General features: G+C 38.9%; 1 protein-coding gene across 3 annotated transcripts in view; it reads left to right on the forward strand.

Moving 5' to 3' along the window:
• The window catches only part of MAP3K5 (mitogen-activated protein kinase kinase kinase 5), a 218,527-nt gene that overhangs the window by 171,930 nt on the left and 33,921 nt on the right, over positions 1-12,676 (forward strand). For all 3 annotated transcript variants that reach the window (XM_068550870.1, XM_068550871.1, XM_068550872.1), the window contains 4 exons: positions 5,795-5,922; positions 6,576-6,712; positions 7,627-7,732; positions 12,228-12,385. In XM_068550870.1, the coding sequence (XP_068406971.1) occupies positions 5,795-5,922; positions 6,576-6,712; positions 7,627-7,732; positions 12,228-12,385 (529 nt within the window). The remainder of the gene's footprint in view (positions 1-5,794; positions 5,923-6,575; positions 6,713-7,626; positions 7,733-12,227; positions 12,386-12,676) is intronic.

The following is a 12,676-nucleotide window of genomic DNA, read 5'->3' on the forward strand; positions in this document are numbered from 1 at the left end:
ATTTCTGCTGCCTCATAGCTTTTTTTATGGCTTCTCTTTGTAAGGTAGCTGCTCCTACAATCAATTATTTACAGTTTCTACATGTTGTGGATTCAGACTCTGAAAGAGAGAGAATTGGATTGAGTCTGTTGTTAACAATATTTCTTATTCGGCCAAACTTCAATGCTGGGCTACATCATGGACTTATTTTGGCTTCCCCTCAAGTTCACGGTATTTGGCCACCATGGTACAGTCACATGATCGGCTTTCTTCAGAAAGGACACTCCTGTGTTTACCCAACCTCTCCACTTATAAATCTGAAAGGCACCTCAAGGTTAACATGGCCCAAGCTGAACCGTGGATTTTTTACCCTCAAATGTACTTGACCTGCAGGATTCCCTGTCTCACTTAATCTCACCCCACCCATCCAGGTGTTGAGGCTACTAGAATTCATTTGGATTCCTCTCTGTCTTGGTTTACATTACTCCATCATAAGTTCTACTGTTGTCTCAACCTCTAATGTTTTCTGAATTTTTCCACTCTTTCCCATCACCAGTCTAAGCCTTCGGGTTTCCCACCCAGACTCCTTACTGCAACTGATTCATAACTAGTCTCTGCATTTGAGGTGGGAGATAGATGGGCCCCTGGGCTGGACAGCTGGTGTTTGTCAAGTGGAGTAAAATTGAAGCCTTGTTTTCCCTAGACACTCGGAGGACAAAATTAGTGGCCGGAGCTGAACTCTGCTGAGGTAAAGAGATAAGATGACCACTCCTAAGGTCAAGGAAAACTTCCCTGTCTGCACATGCACAGGAAGCCTCCTTGGGGGTCAAAAAGGGAGGGGGCACCACCCCATAATAAGTGTAGACATGCACCCACAGGCCTCTGCAGTGGAATCCATCTTAGCAAAACGTTGTGCATGCATGTTGGGGAACAGGTCAGGTGTAAAAAAAGAAGCAAGATAATTGGCCAGAGGTAAACAAGGACCCGGAAGGACTGTCCTATATAAGTGATTTAAATCACCTCTTTACTGCGCTCCTCCTCTTTAGAGAGGACGCCTGTACCCTTTCTCTCTGGGTGTGTATTTCTGCCTTGCTTCTGTCTTAAATAAATAAATGGTGTCTTAGTGTGCTCTCCCACTTGTTGTGCTGTGTCTCTAATAATAAACTTTGTACCTGTTATACAGTTTTTGCCTCCTTGAAACATTCTTGCTTTCAAACGGGGACAAGAACCAGGGGAACTTTGCTTTAGCCTCTAGCCCCTGGTGGGCTAGCAGCTAGGATTCCTGGTTTTCATCCAGGCTACCCAGGTTCGACTTCTGGGTGGAGAACTAAGATCTCTTCAAGCCCGCTCACTGCTGGCTCTCCAAGATCACTTCACTCTTTCCTCCACTCCTACTCCACCCTTCCTCAGAGAAGGCACAGAGATCGTTCTCAAGTTGAAATCACGTCGTGTCACTACCACTTAAAACCTTCAGTGGATTCTCATGTAACCAGTGTAAAGCCCAGAACCCTTAGCATAGACGTCTGCCTCCCTCTGGGGCCTCACCTTCTCTATTGCAGCCACGCTGTCCTCTCTCTGTCTATCAGGCCCACCAAGGCTCAGTCCCCAGATTTTGGCAGGATTGCCTCATTTTCATCAGTTAGGTCCCAATTCAATTCTCAGGCCCTCAGAGACGCCTTCTCTGATTACCCCAATCTGAAAAAGACACCCTTCTTTCCCATGCATCCAGTGTCCCAGGCCTCAGCTCTCTTTCTGCTTCTCCATACTTAGTCTCCATCCTTGGTGCATGACTGTGACAAGTGGCCACTCTGCCTTCAGCATCCATATCTGCATTCCAAGCAGGAAGAGGAAAAAGGAAGACAAATTTTCTCAGAAATGTCCAACATACTTTCATCTCTGTTTCATTGGCCAAAAGTGGACACCCGTAACTACAAAGGAGGCTAGAAACTCTGTAGATTTTAAGTTGGCCAGTTGTTTCTCCAAACAAGATCATAGAAAGAGGGAAGAACGGATATTAGATAGGCAGACAGTAAATTCAATTTTATGTTTTCTGTGGTATTTTTGCAGTTTCCCCTTGGTTAGTTCATGAGACATATATATATATGAATTCTTACGTGATGGTGATAGAAACTATTCATTAAATACCTAAGGGAATATACATAAATTTGTCATATTAAAATTTTTGTTAGATATTCCTATAGGTTCTTAAGTATTATATACATAGAGTGGATTTTTAAGCAATACAGAATGTTAAAGGGTTGTCACTATCAAATTGCTGCAGCAAACTCACTAATCTGCAGCAACATCACCTCCTTTCCCACCACCAGATAAATTTAAATAGGTACTTGGAAGGAAACCACTTTTAAAACTATCTTTGTAGCTTAAGTTTATTCAGCTGCCACTGTGCACACACAGAGTACACAAACACCAATAAAGATCCATTGGGTATAACGTGGGTTGTTTGAAAATACTTGCATGACAAGCCCTTCTCTTGAAGAGCTAGTGTGGGACATCTTTTTGTTACCTCTAAAAGAAGAATTCAGTGACGTCTATCATGTTATTGTGAGATACAGCACACAAAGGTATTTACACCTCTGTGACCTGGAGAGGTTTTTTCAGGTTGCTATTAACAAGATAGCAGTTACAAAGGATAATTGCTAAGATGGTAGAATGGGTATGAATAATGCGTAATCCAGCATATAGTAACCACTGCCATCTGTAGTGAAGGATCATAGCAACAAAAACAGCTTCTTCTGTGTTTCCCTCACACTCTAAAAATGCTTTGTTAGAGCGTCAGAGTCGTCGTAAGAGCGAGCTGGTGCATTTTAAGGACACTCATAATCTGTCCCAGCTAGTTGTTCATCTCAGGTTGGCTTCCGCTAACATTCTACACACCCCTCAACTATTAACTTAGATCAGGTATTTCCACCCAGCTGTATATTAGAGCCATCTGGGGAACTTTACTGATACTGATGCTCAGGCCCTACCCCTCAGAATTCTGGGGTGGGTCGTGGGCATTGATATTTTTAAAAATCCTTCCGGGAGATGCAAATGTCCAGCCGAGGTTGGGAACCACTGCTTTGGATGGTTGTAGTGGGAATTTGACTCAGCAAAGGTGCTCTGGAGACACATATGATTTAATAATTTTTCAAAGCTAAATGCATGTATCTCTATCTGTACCATTTCTTCTTTCCATTGTCACAGCTAATTGAGAAGAAACGGGATTTTCTTGTAATTCCTGTAGGCAAACATTGCTTATTGACCTGAACAAATTATAATTTCATGCTAATTGAGTGCTTGATACTTAAACTTTCACTTACATTTAGTGAGAATTGCTAGGTGTTACTAATCATTTCCATATTGGAGAAAAGTTCTTATTCTTAGCCAGGATGAATCCTGACTATTATTGTAACTTTTGAGCTATCCTTTGGTTACGTAAGGAGGAGTGTGTGTAGTACATTTGTTTCTCCAGGATCTTATATTTAAACATTTATGATTGATATTTAATAGAGTGTCAGGGGTGGGAGCCCTTTAATTATCATAAACTGAGTTAGCCTCTTGCTTCAGATAATTTAGTCATCTTGATCTACCAAATCTATAGAATTGGCCCAATATTGCCACTATTTTATTTCATGCATATCAAGAGCAATCTTAGTAACTAGTGTTAATAGATTGTTTTGAACTCCATGGAAAAAGTAACTTGTAAATGTCTTCATAGTTGAGAGTCATTACCTAAGGATCTTCTTGGTAACACTGGCATTTCTTGTGTTAACTCATTCAAGCAATAATCAAAATGGTGTTGTCCCTAGTTGATACCTTGTTAAGGGGTTTAGTTTAATACCAGCCTTTAGTTCCTAGAGCAATTCTAAAGAAAACTAAAATTAGTAAAAGATCTAATATACAAGTCAATTTTTTTGTTGTTGTTGGCAGCTTTCTGAGTAATATTTCACAGAATATAAAAGTTTGTTTAAATTAAATAAATTTGCAGGAATTCCCTGGCGGTCCAGTGGTTAGGACTCAGCGCTTTCACTGCCAGGGCCTGAGTTCAATCCCTGGTCAGGGAACTAAGATCCCACAAGCTTGGCGGCATGGCCAATAAATAAATAAGTAAATAAATAAATTTTTAAAATATATTTTAAAATTAATTAATTAAATGAATTTGGGTTTTTTGTAACCTACTAATATATTATTCAATACTAACTGATTCTAGTATTCTTACTGGCATTCAAAAAAATCCATTCTGCTTATATGGATTTGCCATTATAAGATCTGAGCATTTCTTACATGTAGAACTGAAGCAAATTACGAGGCAGCATGCTTGTATTTTATGTTTTAGTGGTTAATGCCTTTCATACCTGTAGCCTCCATTGTACAACAGAAAAAAATTAGGGAATAGCTTTGAGTCTCTCTTTATGCTGACATCCTACCACAGTTAGTTATACAATAATTATATTAATATAATATATGATGATATATTAATATTCAGGATTGTTAAGAGCCTACAAACTTCATAGTACTTCAGATAATCATCAAAAGTGTTGTTCTGATTCCACATATATGCGTTAATATATGATATTTGTTTTTCTCTTTCTGACTTCACTCTGTATGATAATCTTATTTACAAAGCAGAAACAGAGACACAGATGCAGAGAACAAACATATAGACACCAAGGGGGGAAAGTGGAGGGTGGGGGTAGGGGGGTGGGATGAATTGGGAGATAGGGATTGACATGTATACACTAATATGTATAAAATAGATAACTACTAAGAACTTGCTGTATAAAAAATAAATAAAAATTTTAAAAAAAATGTATGGGTACCAAAGGGGAAGCAGGGGATGAATTGGGAGATTGGGATTGACATCCATACACTACTGATATTATATATAAAATAGGTAACAAATGAGAACCTACTGTATAGCACAGGGAACTCTACTCAGTGCTCTGTGGTGACCTAAATGGGAAGGAAATCCAAAAAAGAGGGGCTATATGTATACGTATAGCTGATTCACTTTGCTGTACAGTAGACACTAACACAATATTGTAAGGCAACTATACTCCAATAAAAATTTAAAAAAAAAAAAAGTGTTCTTCTGTGTGTTCCAGAAATACAAAACACTTTCATCTTATAATTTGATAAAGCAGTATATACCAAGTACATGATTTTGAGGTCTCGTCTAAAACTGGTCTTTCAGTATGGAGGCTCAGTTAGGATTGGGTAAAAAAATTATGATAGAATAGAATTGGATAGAATAGAATCAAGGAGGCTTGGCATATAAATGGTTTTGTTTTCTACTGAAGAGCTGCTGGGCCTTTCAGTAAGTTCTGGAATGAATATTAAAATTATTTGCAATTTTTATCTTCCTGAGCAAGAATCTCCTGGAATAATAAACTTATGAAGCCAATGGAATAGAAGGTCATGTTAATGTGGAGAGTGAGCTGTGTGGATGATTTCAATTTTCCTGGGTTCAAATCTTAGCTCTTTCACTTACTAGCTTTGAGATCTTGGGCAGGTTAGTTATCCTCTCTGTGAATCAATTTCCTTATCTGTAACATGGGCATCTTAGTAGTACCTTCTCATGGGCTTGTTGTGAGAAATGAGTTAATAATATACAGAAGACCTAGAACAGTACCTGACACATTTCCCCTTAGACCCTACCAGGGCTCCAACTTCACAGAGTTTATGTGATGAGAAATAAAGGCCTTAGATGGTCATATTTGATTTCATATATGGGGATTTTCCATTTGTATTGCTTAAATTTATACACAAAAGTCTGGCTACAAAATAAGCTCACTGGCATTTGCATGTCTTTCAGATACTCCCAGCCCCTACATGAAGAAATAGCACTGCATAAGCATCTGAAGCACAAAAATATTGTTCAGTATCTGGGCTCTTTCAGTGAGAATGGTTTCATTAAAATCTTCATGGAGCAGGTCCCAGGGGGTAAGAGATGGTTTTTTTTCTTTAAAAAGTGTAAGTTTCTACTATGTATAAATAAGCTACAAGGATATATTGTACCACACAGGGATTATAGCCAATATTTTATAATAACTATAAATGGAATATAACCTTTAAAAATTATGAATCACTATGTTGTACACCTGAAACTTATATAATATGGTACATCAACTATATCTCAATAAAAATAAATAAATAAATAAAGTATAGGAAAACCTCAGAAAACAACTTACTTTAAAAAATATGTTTCTAGGGCCTTTAAGAGGAGTAAAATTGAATGGGATTTACTAGTTTACAGGTCTTAATTTGTCTAAATGTACAGAAAAATTTGACATATGACATTACCTTACAGTTTATTAGGGGACAATAAATAAGTATCAGAACTGTTTTTGTATCAATCATCGTGACTTGGATTAAGGTTAGCAAACTGTGCGGTCTTTGACTGTATTTGATAATGACCATCTTCAGAGCAGGGACACTTTCCTATTTATATTTGAGCCCAAGTACTGTATCTAGTATAGTACCCGGGCCACTGTTAATAACCAATAAATGTTAGCTTAAATTCATGTTACATTATTAACGTGCTTTAAAGAATTCATTTGGATAAGATTTTATCCACTGTTTCTCCCTACTTACAGGAAGTCTTTCTGCTCTCCTTCGTTCCAAATGGGGCCCACTGAAAGACAACGAGCAAACAATTGGCTTTTATACCAAGCAAATACTGGAAGGATTAAAATACCTCCATGACAATCAGATAGTTCACCGGGATATAAAGGTAGGATGAACTAGGATTCATTCTCGTAAGTTCCCTGATGAGTAATTGTTTTATTTGCAAAAGTCATATTGTCTTGTGGGTATTAATTTGGAATGATAAATAAATCCTAGAAACAGCACTCTGCCCTGAGTCCGTTACTGATATTCATGTCTTATCTCTTCTACTCAAGGAATAACCCCCTTAACCATGTTCAACCAAAAAAGATTCAGTTTCCGCTCTATGCCTGGCCCTGTTTCAGGTGCCCTGTGGAACTGGTGGCTCAGCAGAACAAAGTTAAACAGGACGTGGTCCTCGCTCCCGAGAGGCTTACAGGCTGGTTAATCTTTGTATCCTTGCTACTCAGTAAATATTTGTTCAATTAATGGATGAATAGTTAGAAGGAAAAAATAAAATCCCCACTTCTCACAAGTATCATATACTCATGCGTTGAACTAAAATTAGATAATTTTTGAAATTCTCCTTAAAAAGGGAAAATTCAGAACTAGTAAATTTACGACCAAGTCTGGACTATTGAAAGTCAGTTAATCTTACTACCCTAAAACCAACCCAAATACCCATTTATTTGTGCTGCCCCTAAATAGTCCAGGAAAAGAAGTAAAACAACATAGAAAAGAAAGTAAAGTGATTGAGAAGTTATAAATATCGTTAACTTATCATACCCATATCACACACAAATAGCCCCTACTATCTGTAAACCTCGTTTGACCTTGTGACCTGAGTAGCAGATTGTGAACTGATAATATGTAAACGAAAGTGGTGTCAAGAATTCACTACTGAGATTAACTATTAAGGAAGAGTATAGAATCAGTGTCCTTTTTGCTGTAAGGACACCTTTACTTACTAGACTTTCAAGCCAACAACAAACAATATTGGAAGAAAGATAACATTTTTGATTAAAATTCTCTCTTCTCTAGGGTGACAATGTGTTGATTAATACCTATAGTGGTGTTCTCAAGATCTCTGATTTCGGGACATCAAAGAGGCTTGCTGGCATAAATCCATGTACTGAAACTTTTACTGGTATGTTTTTGCAATGATGATAGAGACCTTATGTAATTAAAGAAATAATTGCTGCATTTGAGCATAATGTGAGAGGTAAATTTAGTCTGTGTTCTCACCAACATTAATGTTGATATCTTTTGATGCCCTGAAAAATGTTATAGAGAATTTGATCTGGCCCATTTCTTACCTCGTATTTATATGACTCGCTCAGTCTCCTGCTTAATGCCGCTGAAGATTTTTTTTTTAACTCTCAATTTGTTATTTGTTTTTCTTTTCATGTCGTTACTTCTCTCCTGGTTGGTCTACAACCACTATAATCCCAACAAGATTCCTTTTTTTTAACGTTTCTTTAGCCCAGCCTCTCAGTGATTCTTACTTATACTTTAATCATTTCCCATTTGGACTATGCGTTCCCTCTTTCCTAATCTGTTTACTCCCTGTGGTCTATTCCCCTACACAGTACATAAATAACTAAGATTTCAATTCAGAAAAAGGAAGTGACTCACTAACTCAGAAGCAGGGTGGGGAGAAAGCTTTCCTGAGAAATTAGGCAATGCAGCTACTGAGCTGCCGCTGGAGCAAACTCCTGAGAGGGTGGAGACAAAGTGATTTCCAAAAAGGTGACAGTAGCCAAGAGGAAACAGAGGCTCAGAGAGATTGACTGCCCAACAGTTATGGGGAGGGCATCTGGAACTCCAACCCTGCTCTCCACTCCAAGCTTTTACCACTCCATTATTCTGCTGATTCTCATGAAATGTTAAGTTCTTGTTATTGGGAATTCCCTGGCGGTCTAGTGGTTAGGACTCAGCGCTTCCACTGCTTTGGCCCCGGGTTCAATCCCTGGTCGGGGAACTAAGACCCCGCAAGTGGCATGGAGCGGCCAAAAAAAAAAAAGATAATGAATTATCTTTGGTCTAATATAAAGCAAAATGGCCAGATGTCCCCCTTTCTGAATTCTGTGAGGAGGTGGCATGGCCTCCATTTTGCAGATGAAGAAATTGAGAGAGAGAAGGGACTTCATACCAGGAAGTCACAAGTGTTTGTAAATGATAGAACTCAGATTTTTAATCCACCCCTTGTTCTTTGCTTTGATCTTCTTGCTCCAGTCCATCTTTCTCTCCACCTTGCTGAAGAATCTGTTCTGGAAGCCTGGAAAGGGGAAAGGAAGAGAGAGAGAAAGTCTATAAGGCTTCTCCTCAACATTCAATCAGCAAATTCTCTGACCCCATTCCTACTCTCAACGGCAGTGGGTATTTCAGGGCACAGAATTAAACCCATTTCGAATGTATTTTTTTGAACAAAATAAATTTCATCCTTCTAGCAACTTTAAATATATTTACATTTCTTTTCCTCATACTCCCTCCATTTGGCAAGAGTCACTTTAGATGCTGCCAAGACTCAGTAATTTCTGCAAAGAAAATCCTTACTTTCAGGCTCTTGATTTGGGCAAGGTGTTAATTTACTATCTGCCGCTTATCTTTAAAACATTTTTTTTAAATCGCCAGAGAAGCTGTAGTAAAGCAGTCCTCCAGGACCCCTTTGCTTGGACTTCTTGCACTGACCTCACATGATGTGATGTGTGTGACACATATGCATGGGTCTGTCTCCAGCGCTGATCACGAGGGCCTGGGGTGTGCAGGCCTCCCAGCACTAACTCAGCGCTGGCCAAGGCACAGGTATAGGCAACCTCTGATGAACTGAGTTGAAAGACAGTGACCTGTGTGACTTCTTAGTGATTTGGTGAGAGGGAAGGCAGCAGCAACTACTCCCTATGGAGCGCTTACTGCATCCCTGTTAATTGCATTACATGTTATTTCATTGAAATTCATGTATCAACCCTAATCCTTAGGTATCATTTTCCCAGTCTATGGTGAGAAAATTAAGGTTCAAAGAGGTTAAGTAACTTGCCTGAGGTCATAAATCTAGTAACGAAAAGAGCTGCAATTCAACTAGACTTAACATGCCAAATGGAATGAATTAGCTTCTCCTGAAACCTGTTCCACCCACCCTCTTCTCTGTCTCGATTGGCCACTCCAAACTTAGAGTTATCCACGGCACCTCTCTTTTCTCATGCTTCAACTCAATCCACCAAGGAAACCTACTGGCTCTGCCTTCAAAATGTGTCCAAATTTGGACCAGTTCCTCCCTCCTTCCACAGCTCCCACCTCACCTGCATGACCTCAATAGCCTGTTCTCCCTGCTTCCACTCTTGCCCCTACTGTCTTCCCTCAACACCACAGCCAGAGCAATCCTGTAAAAACATAAATCAAGCCCTATCACTCAAAGACCTCAATGGCTTTCTATTTTTTGAGTAAATAGACACCAAAGTCCTTACAATGATGGACAAGGCTCAGACCTACTCGGAGTCCATTACATTTTAGACCCACTTCCTACCCTTCCCACCTTGCACAGGCCTTCCTGCACTTCCTTCATTACACCAGGCGGGGTCCTGCTTCAGGGCCTTTGCACATGCTTTTCCTTCTATAACACTCTTCTCCCAACTCTCTGCCTGGCTAATAAGTCCCTCACCTCCTTCCAGCCTTAACTCAGATGTCATCTCAGTGAGGCCTGTGATTGCCCTGTTTACATGGCAGCCCTTTCCTGGGCACTTCCGTTCCTCATCCCCTGCTTTTTTTTTTTTTTTTTTTTTTTATCTTAACACATCACTTACTAACATTTATATAATTTATTTATTTATTGTACTATAGTTTATTGTCTGTCTCCCACTGCAAAAATGTAAGCTGTACAAGCCCAGGGATTTTTGCCTGTTTCAGCCACTGCTATATTCTAAGTGCCTGGCCCATGGTAGACCCTCAGTATAGATCTGCTAAATGAATGAGTGGATGTAGTGTGACATCAAAGTTTAAGCTTTTAACCACTAACTTGTAGTGGCTCCCTGGGTGGTTGCAGTGGCAAAGAAATTCTAAAACAGATTATTTTAAAGTAATTTTTTATTTTAATGAAGATATATGAGCTATGGGTTTTACAGTTAATACTCTCACTTGTTTTCCTTGGGCTAATGTTCAGAATGGCTTGATCTTCATTATCAAGGGTAGTGATTTGAAGAGCGTGGTTACCTTATCCTTCGCCAGGAGAAATGCTTTCCTCCAATAATGTTACTGATTTAAGCTGAGAGCAGACATGTGGAGTCGTGTATGACTGTGAACATGAGCTACTGTCATGTAATGATGAGGTCTGGAAGATAAACCTGGCCAAATGACAATATGTGACAAAAATAATATACTTTTCCTTATTTTTATAAATACAGCCAGTTTCTAGCCTTTGATAGTGTATTTTATAGGAACTGTTTAGAGGAAATTTGTGTAGCAGTTTTCACCTATAAATCAGGCATGGAGCATTCATAAAAGGTGTTGCCTGTATTTATCAAAATGTCTGTCACTTTGGTTATGAATCAGAAAATACTGAAGTGGCTCTTTTGGCAAATGCCTCAGAACTTGAAATAATTCATTATGGCATCTTGGATGGGTTCCTGTTTGCTGATTATATCATTTGCATGAGTACATCAGAAGCCGGGGATATGCAATTATCTGTTCCTGTTCGCACTCCTGACTCATTGCTGGACTTTGAGAAATCACTCCAGGTTAGACGTATAAATTTAGCCTCTAGTTTGAGCCGATGAGACAATTGCGATTGAGTGTCCACTTGGGATATACGAAGCCAGAACTAGAACCGGGGTTCTTGTCCCCCACTTAATGCTCTTTGCGTCATACCACACTCTTCGACTCTCTGATTCCATGAAGCCCTTTAAATCTCCTCTGTTTTTCTTTCTATTCTTCTAAACTCTGGTGATTTGTCTATACTGATGGCTCATGACCTGTCTTTGACCCATTAATCTGTTATCCATGGACCACAGGCTCACAGCAGAAGCCACGTATGTTAGATTTACAGAATAACGTACACCCAAAATTATTTACATTATTTTTAACAGTGACTTTCAGAGTCTTCATGCTTTCATGATTAAGAAATGAGAATGAAAACAGAAGAACTGAGCATTCAATCAGGAATTGAGAAATAACAGACTAAGGAAATGGATGAATGACCTAAATTTTTCCTGGAAAAGATTAGAAGTATACATAAAGGGAGTCTTCATGTATTTGAAAAACTGATTGCAGAAAAATGTGTTTTGATATATTTTCTGTTATTCTGAAATGATTGTTAGACGTTTCTAAGAGGTCCCAATGAAATGATGCCTCAATTATAATCAACTATCTAGAAGAGGAGAAAGTATCTATTCGTAAACAGATAATATTAGTCAGCTATTTTTATGTCACCAGTGAAATCCATTATGAAAACTGCTATTTCCCCTTTTATTAACAGCAGAAAAAACTGGAATTCAAAGAAGATGAGCTATTAAGACCCGAATCATGCTTTTTTTTTTTTTTCCGAATCATGCTTTTAAAGTTACCTTATTTCTATAAAGAAATTGAAACTGTCATTAGGTGTTCTTCTGTTTTCTCTTTTCAAAGTGCAACTGTGTTTGAATTATGTGCAGGTACCCTTCAGTATATGGCACCAGAAATAATAGATAAAGGACCCAGAGGCTACGGGAAAGCAGCAGACATTTGGTCTTTGGGCTGCACGATCATTGAAATGGCCACTGGAAAACCACCCTTCTATGAACTCGGGGAACCACAAGCCGCTATGTTCAAGGTCACATTTCACGTGTCTTAAATGTCTTAAAAACCAGTGGTTAAAGCTCTTCATAGCTCCTGGATGTTCCATGTGTGTATGTCATATTTTTTTAGGTAAAATGACAGGAGCCTAAGTAAGCACAATCTAAGATATATAAAGTTCAAGATTCACTCCCCCCGGTCAACACCTCTGCCTCACGTGGAGCACCTCTCGCCACATTAGTCTTCCCAACTATAAAGTGCGATTCAGTGTAACTTCCTGTGCCTGCCCTTTCACAATGCAGTCTGAATAACACATCACTCCACAGAA

Source organism: Eschrichtius robustus, chromosome 9 (assembly GCF_028021215.1).
Source record: "Eschrichtius robustus isolate mEscRob2 chromosome 9, mEscRob2.pri, whole genome shotgun sequence".
Lineage (NCBI taxonomy): Eukaryota > Metazoa > Chordata > Mammalia > Artiodactyla > Eschrichtiidae > Eschrichtius > Eschrichtius robustus.